Raw genomic sequence first — 14,023 nt, 5'->3', positions numbered from 1 at the left:
CCTCCGTTAGCCATGGCCCTGTGCCCCCGCCCCCCACCTCTGTAGGGTGCCAAGTACAGCTATCCATGGTCCTGCATCACCCATGTGTGCATTTGTCGTCCATAGACCTGTAGGCCTAGTCACAAGAACTGAGTAGTGTACCCCGATTGCGCAGCGTAGTGCAGGAGGCTTCTGTGTCTGTCCTCTCCGCCAACGGTGTTGCCAATGCATGCACTCAACCTGTCTTCATTTCTCCCCCAACCCATTTTCTTTTTCTTCCTGTGCATGTGTGCATTAGCATCATCAGGCGGAGGAGAAGTGGCATCGGCGCACGAGGGAACTGCATCTCACATGGCCCCGGAGGGCCATGCAACCGACTCCGAGTTCAGCAGTGAGACGGAGGGCGAGGGGAGCTCCACAACGGGGACCCGTGGAGACGTCAGCGACACCGACACGTCCTCGGATGGGAGCTCCCTTGCGGTGGCGGCAACATCCGTGCCCACCGCAACTACAGGTACAGCCGCCACCCAGCGCACCAGCTCCGCCCTCCAAGCAGCCCCTCAGCATTTGCCCCGTCCCCGCTAGCACACCAAGGTGGGCATCTCCTTCGCCCCAGGTACCTCAGGCCCTGCCCCAGTTACCCCTACTGCCCTCAGTGAGGAGGTCATTGACCTCCTCCGGATGCTCATTGTTGGGCAGTCTACCCTTTTGAATGCCATCCAGGGGGTGGAAAGGGAGGTGCATCGGAGCAATGCATACCTGGAGGGCATTCATTCGGGTCAGGCTGCCCATCAGCAATCGTTCAACGCTCTGGCCTCAGCACTGACGGCAGCCATTGTCCCTGTCTCCAGCCTCCCTCTTCTAACTCCCTCCACCCAGTCCCAGTCTCCTGTTCCTCAGCTTATCCCATCCACACCATCAGACCAGCCTGCACACACCTCAACACCCAAGGGCAGCTCATCCAGACATAAGCACCACAGATCCCACAAGCATTCACACAAACAACATCCAGATGCAGACATGCCAACAGTCACTACCACCTCTGTGTCCCCCTCCTCCTCGTCTCCCTCCTCCCTCCCTGTGACGTCTCCACTCACACCTGCATGCACACCACCATCAGCCAGTACTTCCATCACCAGCACACCCTCCATTACAGTCAGCACACGTGCAGTCAACACCCCCACTGCCATTTACACGTCCCCTGTGTCCTCTCCCACTGTGTCTGTCACCCCCTCTTCCAAACCACACAAACGCAGGCAGCCACCCACCCAACAGCCATCCACCTCACGACAGCCTCCAGCCCAAGCACCTGCACCCAAAGACAGCACACTTGACTCTCCTACAACCACATCCTCTTCCTCCACTCCCATACGCACTGCACCTACCCTTCCCATTGCTCCTAAAAAACTTTTCCTCTCCAAAATTAACCTCTTTGCATCACCTGACCCACCCCCTCCATCTGGTAAGAGTCCAAAGAGCACCTCAGCCACCACCAGCCCTGCATCTAGTATCACCATAGTGCAGGGCTATTGGAGTCCACCAGCTCCTAGGGAAGGAACATCGGCCAGCAGCAAGGGGACAGCCAGCCCACCCCCTGGGAAGAGGACAAGAAAAATTAAGGGCCGGCGCGAAAAGCCTGAGATGGCTGCCACCAAGGAGAGTGGCCTTGCCACGTCACCTGCCACATCATCTAAGGGAGGCAAGGGCCAGAGAGCTGCAGCGAAGGAGGGCAAGGGCAGCAGGGCGGAGAAGACATGCAGCAGCCGAGTGCACCAGGAGGGCCCCACCAGCCCCATACCGGGTGTGACGGACGACACCCACGGGCACAAGACTCCATCACAGGAGGGCCCCGCTACCGCAAGGTCGGAGGGCGACTAAGCGGGGAGTCTTGGCCAGGTCTGGCTCCCTTGAAAGACAGGACAAGCACTGCTGAAGAGGGCCCCGCCAAGACAGGCACCGCTGAACAGGGCCCCGCCGTGAAGAGCACCGCTGAAAAGGGCCCCGCCAAGACAGGCACCGCTGAACAGGGCCCCGCCGTGAAGAGCACCGCTGAAGAGGGCCCCGCCAAGACAGGCACCGCTGAACAGGGCCCCGCCAAGACAGGCACCGCTGAACAGGGCCCCGCTGTGAGGAGCACCGCTGAAGAGGGCCCTGCCAAGACAGGCACCGCTGAAGAGGGCCCCGCCAAGACAGGCACTGCTGAACAGGGCCCCGCCGTGAAGAGCACCGCTGAAGAGGGCCCCGCCAAGACAGGCACGGCTGAACAGGGCCCCGCCGTGAAGAGCACCGCTGAAGAGGGCCCCGCCAAGACAGGCACCGCTGAACAGGGCACCGCCGTCTCAAGCACCGCTCCGCTGGGCCCTTCATCTCAAGCACCGCTCCGCTGGGCCCTTCATCTCAAGCACCGCTCCGCTGGGCCCTTCATCTCAAGCACCGCTCCGCTGGGCACCGCCGTCTCAAGCACCGCTCCGCTGGGCACCGCCGTCTCAAGCACCGCTCCGCTGGGCCCTTCATCTCAAGCACCGCTCCGCTGGGCCCTTCATCTCAAGCACCGCTCCGCTGGGCACCGCCGTCTCAAGCACCGCTCCGCTGGGCCCTTCATCTCAAGCACCGCTCCGCTGGGGCCTTCCTGTCAAGCACCGCTCCGCTGGGCCCTTCATCTCAAGCACCGCTCCGCTGGGCCCTTCATCTCAAGCACCGCTCCGCTGGGCACCGCCATCTAAAGCACCGCTCCGCTGGGCCCTTCATCTCAAGCACCGCTCCGCTGGGCACCGCCGTCTCAAGCACCGCTCCGCTGGGCCCTTCATCTCGAGCACCGCTCCGCTGGGGCCTTCCTGTCAAGCACCGCTCCACTGGGCCCTTCATCTCAGGCACCGCTCCGCTGGGCCCTTCATCTCAAGCACCGCTCCGCTGGGCCCTTCATCTCAAGCACCGCTCCACTGGGGCCTTCCTGTCAAGTACCGCTCTGCTGGGCCCTTCATCTCAAGCACCGCTCCGCTGGGCCCTTCATCTCAAGCACCGCTCCGCTGGGCACCGCCGTCTCAAGCACCGCTCCGCTGGGCCCTTCATCTCAAGCACCGCTCCGCTGGGGCCTTTCTGTCAAGCACCGCTCCGCTGGGCCCTTCATCTCAAGCACCGCTCCGCTGGGCCCTTCATCTCAAGCACCGCTCCGCTGGGCACCGCCGTCTCAAGCACCGCTCCGCTGGGCCCTTCATCTCAAGCACCGCTCCGCTGGGGCCTTCCTGTCAAGCACCGCTCCGCTGGGCCCTTCATCTCAAGCACCGCTCCGCTGGGCCCTTCATCTCAAGCACCGCTCCGCTGGGCCCTTCATCTCAAGCACCGCTCTGCTGGGGCCTTCCTGTCAAGCACCGCTCTGCTGGGCCCGTCATCTCAAGCACCGCTCCGCTGGGCCCTTCATCTCAAGCACCGCTCCGCTGGGCACCACCGTCTCAAGCACCGCTCCGCTGGGCCCTTCATCCCAAGCACCGCTTCGCTGTGCCCTTCATCTCAAGCACCGCTCCGCTGGGCCCTTCATCTCAAGCACCACTCCGCTGGGGCCTTCCTCTCAAGCACCGCTCCGCTAGGCCCTTCATCTCAAGCACCGCTCCGCTGGGCCCTTCTTCTCAAGCACCGCTCCGCTGGGTCCTTCATCTCAAGCACCGCTCCGCTGGTCACCGCCGTCTCAAGCACCGCTCCGCTGGGGCCTTCCTCTCAAGCACCGCTCCGCTGGGCACCGCCGTCTCAAGCACCGCTCCGCTGGGCCCTTCATCTCAAGCACCACTCCGCTGGGGCCTTCCTGTCAAGCACCGCTCCGCTGGGCCCTTCATCTCAAGCACCGCTCCGCTGAGCCCTTCATCTCAAGCACCGCTCCGCTGGGCCCTTCATCTCAAGCACCGCTCCACTGGGGCCTTCCTGTCAAGCACCGCTCTGCTGGGCCCTTCATCTCAAGCACCGCTCCGCTGGGCCCTTCATCTCAAGCACCGCTCTGCTGGGCACCGCCGTCTCAAGCACTGCTCCGCTGGGCCCTTCATCCCAAGCACCGCTCCGCTGGGCCCTTCATCTCAAGCACCGCTCCGCTGGGTTCTTCATTTCAAGCACCGCTCCGCTGGGCCCTTCTTCTCAAGCACCGCTCCGCTGGGCCCTTCATCTCAAGCACCGCTCCGCTGGGCACCGCCGTCTCAAGCACCGCTCCGCTGGGCCCTTCATCTCAAGCACCGCTCCGCTGGGGCCTTTCTGTCAAGCACCGCTCCGCTGGGCACCGCCGTCTCAAGCACCGCTGGTCCATTGACAGTGCCGGTTCTGTGTCGAGCAGGTGTTCACAAAGCACTCTGGGCACCATGCCTCCTCCAATACCAGTGGAGTCGGTTATCCATCTGATGGACTGTGGCTTTGCACTCCCCAGGACGGTACAGTGGGCATGGAGGCCCCTCGTGGATCTGGCGTCGTGGACTCATGTGGCTGAGGTGCCCCCCTTTCCCTTCCCCCTGAGGTGCCTGTTGTTTTATCATCTGATGCCCCTGCAGTGTTCTCTCCAATGGTATCCGGTCTCCTGTGTGGGCTTTGCCCATGTGTTTGTACACATTGGCCCATGGACTATGGATATTGAACGGACTGTGCAGGACTTATTGACTATGTTTATACTTTGCACTATGTTCATTATTTCTTTTGTATATTTCATATGGCATATTTTCCATGACTTAAATGAACCTATTTTATACATAAATTTTAAACTTCATTTGAATTATGTCTTTGCATTCTTCCGGGGGGTTTGGGGGTGTCACTCTGACTTGTTGCTCTGCATTGCTGTGTAGGTATTGGGGGGTGGGTGTATCGCGTATGTGTGTGCCTGTAAGCTTTCCGCCTCCCCCCTCCCCTGTGTCGTAGGTGCAGTACTCACCGTTGTCGTCTGCGCCGGCGTTCGTACTCCTGGTAGATGAGCAGGTAGACAATAGCCGGTAGGATGTGTAATTCGGGCTCCATGCTGTCCTCCTTCCTCGTGGAGTGTGTATAGGGGAGCGTTTTCCAGTTCGTAGTCTGTTTCCGCCGTGTTTTTATCGGCAGGGCTCCCGCCCCAGAAAAGGTGGCGGATTGGTGAGTTGTGATAGGGTGGGCGGTACATTGTCTGCCGCCTGCCTGTTGGCGGTGACCGCCGCGCTGTTTGTCGGTCCCAGCCGTGGCGGTCGGAGTATTAATGTGGCGGGCTGTGTTGGCGGTTCCCGCCAGGGTCAGAATTCCATTTTTTGGACCGCCTGCCTGTTGGCGGGTTGGCCGCCGCTTTATCACCGACCGCCAGGGTTAGAATGACCCCCTAAGTCACAATAGGAAAATCGTTACAAATACATAACAAATTAGCCAATGCTCTCAGAAAAGTCACCTTCTATTTTTAGGTCGAGGTCCTCAGAGTGTCCAATGGGCTAGCTGGAGAATGTCAGGTGGTGACCAGTTGAAGTGGGAGCAGTGGCTAAAGGTCTTGGAGCTGGTGCCCAAAGGAAAAGTGGACCACTTGGAAACACACAGCAAAGTTACACTTAAACCTAAGTCAGGTGGGTCCCCTTGGAGGGTGAAGGTCGCAAGGGGTTGGGAACCCCTAGATCACAGCTGGTTAGTTGATGCAGGTCAGGAAGGTCGGGTGCAGCTCAGATAGGTCAGGACGGAGTTGTGCATCTTAGTGTCCTTGAAATCAGGTCCAGGCAAATTTGAGGGTGGATTGCAGGTCAGTAGGGCTACTCTGGGGGTGGTTCCTGGGTGTTTTGAAGTCCTTTGACTAGTGCTAACTTCTTGGCTTTTGGGAGTCCTGCGTGGACTTTGCTTCTGGGTGTTCGACATTGGGGGTCTGGTACCCTAAGCAGTGGTACACCACACCCCTGGAGAGTCATAATGCCACCACACTTGGCACTGTGGCAAGTCTTCACCTGAAGGGCCGTTGTACAGAATTGGCTGGGCTGCTGGGTCTGGATCATTTGTTAGCAACTAGTCACTTTACCGTACTTCCTGGGTTCCTTGCCTGCAGAATGCAGGAGAGTGATACCTTCACTATGAGGAAGGTTCTTGGCGGTATTTGAGAAGGTTAGAGGTGCTCCAGGGTTTTGTAGAGTCTTTCTGGTTTCTAGGTGATACTTCAGTGGCAATTGTCAAGTCCCTGCAGCAGCAGGCAGGGTTTGGTGCATTTGTCTTTGTGCAGCAGGACTTCAGTTCTTGTACCCTGGGTCTTTTTTGTTCCTGGTCTTCTTGTGTACATCGAATATAAGGTCTTGGCCTAGGGATGTCCTCTAAATTGGGGCAGTGCCTGGTAGTGGCCAATGGGCCATCTACTTTAGGGTGGCTACACCCACTAAGTGACCACTTCCCGTGGGAAGGGGTTACATCCCTAACCTAGTTTGGCGATTATCCTACCATTCACGATGGAGGAATATGAAATGCAGTGGTCACCTCGTCTGCCACACCCCAGAGGTGGTGCAGGCTGGGGATGGCCACTCCTCCTATTCGTGCTAGGTTTCCAGCAGCTCATGCACACAGCCTTAGATCTGTAGGGCCTGCCACAGGGGTGACTTGTCTAGATTTTATGCAGTGTAAGTGGGCTTAGCACTCTTGGTGAGTGCCATGTCGAGTTTTCAACATTGGATTCACTTTGTTATGCACTTGCAATGACAGTCTGCATGAGGCTAGTGTGGAGCCTCTCAGAGTAGCACACTTGGTACCATTTTCTAGTGACTTAAAAAGGTGGATGAAGTGTCAAATATAATACAGATGGGGGGAAATAAGGCACTTACAGTTTGAAACCATTTTCCAGGCAAAGGGTGGGGGGCTACCATGTCAAAAGAGGCCCTTTCTCAATGTGCCAAAACTTTGCAATTCTGGGTGAGTCTCTGCACTTCGTGTCTCTACTTTTCTTGACACTCTTGACACTCTCTCTCCAGGAACAGCTACTGGACCATCTTGTAAGATGGTCCTTCTCTAGCTTTGTTCCTCTGTGCCCTTTCAAAATTCCTTTTATGACGCGTTTTCAAATGGTACAACATGCTGGGTTTTTTTAGGTCCCTCTTGTAAGGTTTCATCACACAGTATGCTTTTGACATATTTTGCCACAGTTTTTGATTCATTAGATGGAGTAACAAAAGAAATCCCAGGCAAGACTCTGTTTTTTAGGTGGCGGTCCTTCATCATCAGAACCTCCAGGGTGTACCTCTGCCTGCTAGTCTTGTTCTTGCTGTGGATGCACCTGTGCCTGCTGCTATTCTCCTTCTTGCAGCTCCTGATCTTGCTCAGATCCTCCTGTTGCCATTTTGTTCAGAAAAATTACAAAAGAAACGTTTGCAGTGTGAGCTCTGTACAAAACAGTACAGGACACCTTAAAGAAACAAGTGAAATGCTCTGGAACCTCCAAAAAAAAAGAAACAGGTGGGAGCTTCCTCTTGAAGTACATAAAATGCTTTTCCTCCAATTATGTTGCTTTTTCGTAGATCACATGACCTTTGCAATGACCTGCATCGTCACAGCGACCGGCACTGTTGCACACAGAAAACACAATTTGAAAGTGGATATTGCTAAAAATATTTACAGAAAGACAGGTTTAAACACTACATTACGAAACAGCTATTCTCAAAGATCATTTACAATGTGCATATATGTGTTTTATACTTTTTTTTAAAAACACCGTCTTTGAGGCGTAGTCACGAAACTGGAACATGCATATCACGATAATTTGCGATGATTGTGCCGAACAAAAGTTATCAGAAAAAATATACTTACAAAGTCACTAAAACAAATGACAAAGAGGTGAGGAGTTCTTGATGCTGAAGAATATGAGAACATTTCCACCAAAGAAATAAACGCTTACTTCACATATTAAAGAAGAAGTTTCTTATTTCACAGAGATATCCCTCTTTGAACTCTTCTTGTCTTCTCTATAAGAGCATTAATGTAATCACATACTTTTGATAAAAATGCACAAGGGACAATTATATTGCCAAAACGCAGACAAAGACACTGGTGTCCTTTTCTTGTATTCCATTACTTAGCTATAGCGTAAAATACATATTAGACATTTACTCAAGGAGGGAGAAAGAACTCCGTTTGGGCAGATATTTTGTGTAAAACTGTGGGCTCTTGTTGGATAGAGAGGGCAGGTGAGGTTCTTTTTCAGCCGAGTCACTCACACAGCTACTGACACACCCACACAGACACTCACACACCTACTCTCAGACACTCACTCAGACACTCATGTAGCCACTCACAGACCCACCCAGACTCATTTACTCACTCAGAGACCCATTCAGACACTCATGCACCAACTCACAGACCCAGACAGACACTCACACACCCACTCACACACCTACTCAGACACTCAAATACCCACTTACAAACCCACTCAGATACTCATGTACCCACTGACAGACCCACTCAAAGAATTACACACCAGTCACAGACCCACTCAGAGACTCACACGCTCATTCACTGACCTACTCAGAGTCTCATGCACCCACTCGCAGACCCACTCAGACATTCATGCACACACTCACAAACCTATTCAGAGACTCACACACACTCACTCATAGACCCACTCAAACTCTAAAACAGCCACACACAGACCCACTCAGACACTGACACACACACACTCACAGACCCACTCATGCCCTCATGCATCCACTCACAGACCCACTCAGACCCTCACACACCCACTCACACACCACTTGTGCACCCAATCACTGATCTACTCCTACAGTTATGAACCCACTCATAGACCCACTCAAACACTCATGCACCCAGTCACACCCACTCAGACACTCATACATCCACTCACAAACCCACTCATTCCCTCACACACCATTCAATGACCCACTGTGATACTCATGCACCTAGTCACAGACCTACACATACATTTATTCACCTACTCACAGACCCACTTGACACTCACCATCCAGTCAAACACACTCAGACACTGATGCACCCAGTCACTAACCCACTTACACACTCATGCAACCCAGTCACAGACCCACCCAGACACTGTGCATCTACTCACAAGCCCATTCAGACCCTCACACTCACAGACCCACAAACACACTCATGCACCCACTTACAGATCCAGGCACTCATGCACCCACTCACAGACCCAGTCAGACAGTGATGCACCCTAAGGCACTTCTACACCCACTTACACAACCATGAACGCACCCATACAGTCACTCACACACCCACTCACAGATCCATACATTCACTTACATATACACAAACCCGCTCACACACCCCGTTAGAGACCCATAAAGTTACAAGTACACCCACTCAGCTATCTATACAGCCACTCACACGCCCACTCCCAAACATTACAGGTTACAGTTAGGAAAGAGATGTTTTTTTTTTTTTTAAGTAGAAATTCACTCAGAAAGGAAGGTTACAGGGACGTTATAGTTAGGAAATAGAAGTTAAAAACAAACTTAAAACTTCAGTGAAAAAACAAAGATTACAAGTACAATATGGTAGGGCTCACATTTCATTTTTACAGCACCAAATAAATTCAGCAGTTATAGTTACCAGAGCTAATTATAATGTGTGCCCCTGCAATACGCTGCTTATGACCTCACATATTTCATCACCCATGACACGGTCAGAAAATAAGAGACTGAAGAGGGTTTTGCATTTCTCCCTTGGACAAACTGTTATATTTACAAAGACAATTGACACATTAATTAACACGTCAGGGTGCCACAGCAAATGATAATTTGAGAGTACATGGTTAGCTTTTGTAGTTCTTTGTGCCAGATTCCCTCTAAAGACCCTTTGAGCTGATCTGCTAATCTGCTTTGTCATCGGGCTCCTTTGTTGCAGAATTAGGACACGTTAATCCGACTAATTCAAGAGATACACTTTGACCCAGATTGGTAGTTCGTTGCAGATAACCTTCAGAAGGACATCGCTCTTGTTTCTTAGTGTCATGTAGTTCTCAAGTCAAAAGCCAGCTGGATTTGGTACTAAGCTTTCTCTATCTAAAGTAAAGATAATACAACAGTAGGGAGCTGTCAGTGACACAATTTGCTTTCCAAGAATTTACCCCCATGTTAAGAGGAAAGAATGTTCTTATGAGTGCAGACAATCAGATGGCAAAAGCATATTATAAACATCAATTGAGTATAAAGGGTTTAAGCTTAGCACTGAAAGGCGAGAATGTTTATGCCTGGGCAGCCAGTAAAGCAGACTCCCATTAGGCAGCATACATTACAGGGATGGAAAACAATTCTTTAGACCACCTGAGCAGAATCTTTCCCTCATCAGTGTCTTTCCACCAAAATTCAAGGTATCCCATATGCACGTTGAAAGGATAAAACTTCAGAAAAGAGATTGTTCAAGAGAGGCAGACATTAGTTTTCAGAAAAAAGTCACCCTTTTCTATGTTACAGATAACTTTAAATTAGTGAACACTAAAATACTCACTGGGCAGCTGTAAAGCTTTGAGGGTCTCTAAAAGAGGGAGATTCCCTAGTTTCAGGGCGTTTCAGAAGTTTAATTGTCCATTCTCTTTTATTTCCTTGAGATATTCCCCAGTACTATTGGGATTGCAAGAATGTATCTCTGTTTTCAATGGGTTCATAGTAACTATAACTTAAGGTTGGTTTTCTCATAGCAATTACATCCACACATAGGTTGAGCGAGATCAATTCCGCCAATACTCCTTCATATTTAGAGATTCTCCATGATATGATAATTCATACGATAATTCATAGACCCAGAAACTGAAAATCCCTATAAATAATAAAAGCGCTATCTTAATATATTTAATATATTTGAAAAACAACATTTTTAATTTCATTGAAATCTTTGGCTTCTTTGGAAGCCCTAAGAAGTGAAAGACAGCTACCATTAATGTATTGGTGAAGCTAGCTGTCTTCCAAAAATCTGGAAGAAGTGCGGTTTGATCGTGGGTGGAAGAAAAAGATATTTCAGTTATGGGAAATTTGAAGGGCAGCAAAATAGGCTACACCAAATACATTTATAAATCATTATCATCTAGAAGTCTCTCAGAAAAAGATAATTTATTTTGGACTAAAATGCTGGAAAGGTTTCTCTTTAATTCCTTGAGAAAATTTGTGAAAATGAAGAATTCTGGTTAAGACTTCAAATTGTAAATGTTTTTCTTTCAGCTTGGGTACGGGCTCATTACAGTTATGACTGAACCAAGGAAAATGTATGCAGAGGTAATGCCAGGATCACTTAACAGTACTATTCATTATCCCTCAATATAATCTAAACAACCTAAATAGAAACGATCAGAACCCCGTTCAGAGGGCCATGGAGCAAGCAGGAGTTATTAGGCCCAACCATGGTGGTTGAGAACGTTTAATCCTGATGTCCAAGGGTCCACCCTACAATGGATCCCGCTCAACTGGGCCAAGCACCCCCTTCTCCATTTAATACTCGGTTGGGTAACGTAGGCCGAGCAGTCAATGGACCTTTGAGAAGCACAGATACAGATCAGAGAAAATGACTCATAACTCAACGTGCAAGCAGCACAAACAATAAATCAATGTCTAATCAAATACATTTTTGTTTTTAAAAAGAAGTATTTTAATTCTAGCTTCATGCAAACAATATTAAAAAACAATAACAGAATCCCCCTTGAGGAAATCGATCTAGTATTTGTTAGGCCACTCCTTTTCTTCCCACCTTTAGTGAAATGGGTTCAATTCTATTCCCCGATTCATTGAAGACTGCATCCAAGGAATGTTAATTAGGAGGTACTCAAGAGTTCTCCACTCGGACTCTGCTAATAACTATAGTCTATGGGGTTACATGGTATGTCGCCCGTGGCCAGAAATGCCCAGTTCTTGGCTTGTCCAATCCGGTGTTATGGAACCCTTCAGGGTTGTAGCGCAATCCTGCTCTGGATTGGTAAAGTCTGGGTGTGTGCGGTCCAGTGTGGCAGCACCTGGCAGGCGCAGGTTCTCTCCCTTGAGGTAGGTGTGGATGATCAGAGTTGCTGCTGCTCTGGCGATCATGCAGTAAGTCACTTTCGCCTTTCCATTGATGGGAGATGGTCTCCTTGCTCCAGGGGGCTATCGCTGTCTCCTTTTGTTCCTCTGGCTTCCTTCGGTGCAGTCCACAGAATGCAGGGTGGCCCTGCCTTGGTCACAGCAGCAATTTCTCAGTCTCAGGCAACAACCCAGACTCTTGGCCTCAGCCTCTTCGGTGGCCTGTCGTGGCATATGTGGTTGCTGCCTCGGCACTTACAAGTCCGGTCATGCTGACCTGATGCTGGTGTCCACAATGGCCCCTTTTGTCACACAGAGTTGCCACAATAATCTGGCATACGGACAAAGGCCCGATCGATGTCGGTGTGAGTTTCTCCCACTTCACTCCTTGTTGCAGTACACTAAAGCCCCTCCTGGCATATGGGGTCTATGAATCAGTCTGGCACACAAGCTCCAGCCCAATCAGTATAGGAGTGGGTTTCTCACACCTCACTCCTTAACTCAGTCCACAGTGGCCCCCCTTGGCATACTGGATAGCTAAATGAGTCCAGCACATGGACTATGGCCTGATCGATGAGGAAGTGGATTCCTCGCACCTCACTCAGAGTTTCCACACATCAGGGCTTCCCTCTGGACCTTGCTCCCTCCAACACTTTCATCTCCCTCATATGGCACACCGGTCTTGGCAATCAGGCAGGTGTTTGTGCTCCTGAATCCAAGGCAGGTGGTTTTTGTTTTCCAGGGTTATGTCTGCTCATCCAGCAGGGAAACTAGCAGGCTCAGGTCCCTAGTCCTGGTCACAGGCAGAAGTCGTACAGAGTATTTCTTCCTCACAAAAACTGTCTGTCTGCTTAGCAGATGTCAATGTTTTGGGGTCTCACATTCCACTACTTATGGTCCTTTTCCAGACACAATATGCAATTTAGTGTCTGGGACTTTGACATTTTATGTTGGGGTTCTGCTTCTTTTAAATGGACATCTTTTCTCTTTCTTCTTCCTCCTGAAGGATGTCTGTCACAGCAGGAAGGATTCGGATGTGGATTGACCCAGAACAAGATTCATGGGAGTGACAGTTCATAACTGGATGGCAGCCACAGTGATATGTGCATCAAGAGGTTAATCCCGGGCCCTCAACGTGTCCAAAAGAAATCTTTCATTGGGAGATTTTATTGTGAAGGAATTTGGGTACAACAGTTGCATTCAGTTTATCAGAACACCTTTCTTCAAAGTACCGAGATCCATCACACCATGAAATGATAACTGCAATTCAACGAAACCCAATTTCTTTCTAAGTCAATATTTGCTAAAATGGAAAAGGCTTGACTCTTCTCAGTACACATGTTAATTTTTCAGCATATTAAATTTTACAAACATTTATGTGCTCAATTTATTTCCTGTTGAAAACGAAAAAAAAGTAAGCTGCTCTTACTTTGTTGAAATTTTGGCCCATTGTCGTTGATGTCAGACAAGTTGATGGTTACAGTGGCTGTGGCTGACAGCCCGCCCATTTGACCGACCATGTCCTTTGCCTGGATAATGACAAAATATTGTTCTTGAGCTTCTCGATCTGTCTGTGAAGAGACACGAATAATCCCTGAAAGAGAAAAAACAATTTACAACAACAACTTTGAGCAATCATACTACGAATTTCCTTACTTTGTAAAATTTACCATGCAGCATTGGAGTGGGGCGAGTAATGGCTGGCGTCATAGCTGACAGCATGCAAAGGTGTGTGACTGCCCTGTTAGCTTTAGTGATTATAACTATAACCTTTTAATTCACTCCACTTGCTATTTGGTGGTGTTCAATGACACATTTACACAGTGCAAATGCATTTAGTGGTGCATTGATAAGGTTACCCTTTTGGTAGTTTCCATGACTGAAGGCCATCTGGAAATTGATAGTGAAAACCCACAAACCTGTGTTTTTGTGGATGTTCATTAGCAGTTAAAGGTGGGGCAAGCCAAAATAACCACACATCCAAGACATCCTTATTATGAGGTGGCCAATATTAGATGTAATACTTATCACATCAGATCAAAACTAATGCTGATTTATCAGGTGTGATCACCACCACCTATCAT

General features: G+C 50.3%; 1 protein-coding gene across 2 annotated transcripts in view; it reads right to left on the bottom strand.

The window, feature by feature from the left end:
• Positions 1-14,023, bottom strand: part of LOC138282394 (cadherin-7-like) — a 1,442,915-nt gene that overhangs the window by 763,254 nt on the left and 665,638 nt on the right. For both annotated transcript variants that reach the window (XM_069219909.1, XM_069219908.1), the window contains exon 5: positions 13,369-13,533. In XM_069219909.1, the coding sequence (XP_069076010.1) occupies positions 13,369-13,533 (165 nt within the window). The remainder of the gene's footprint in view (positions 1-13,368; positions 13,534-14,023) is intronic.

Source organism: Pleurodeles waltl, chromosome 2_2, assembly GCF_031143425.1.
Source record: "Pleurodeles waltl isolate 20211129_DDA chromosome 2_2, aPleWal1.hap1.20221129, whole genome shotgun sequence".
In the NCBI taxonomy this organism is placed as follows: Eukaryota; Metazoa; Chordata; class Amphibia; order Caudata; family Salamandridae; genus Pleurodeles; species Pleurodeles waltl.
The sequence above is the reverse complement of the archived record's forward strand: the minus strand, read 5'-3'. Positions and strand labels throughout refer to the sequence as shown.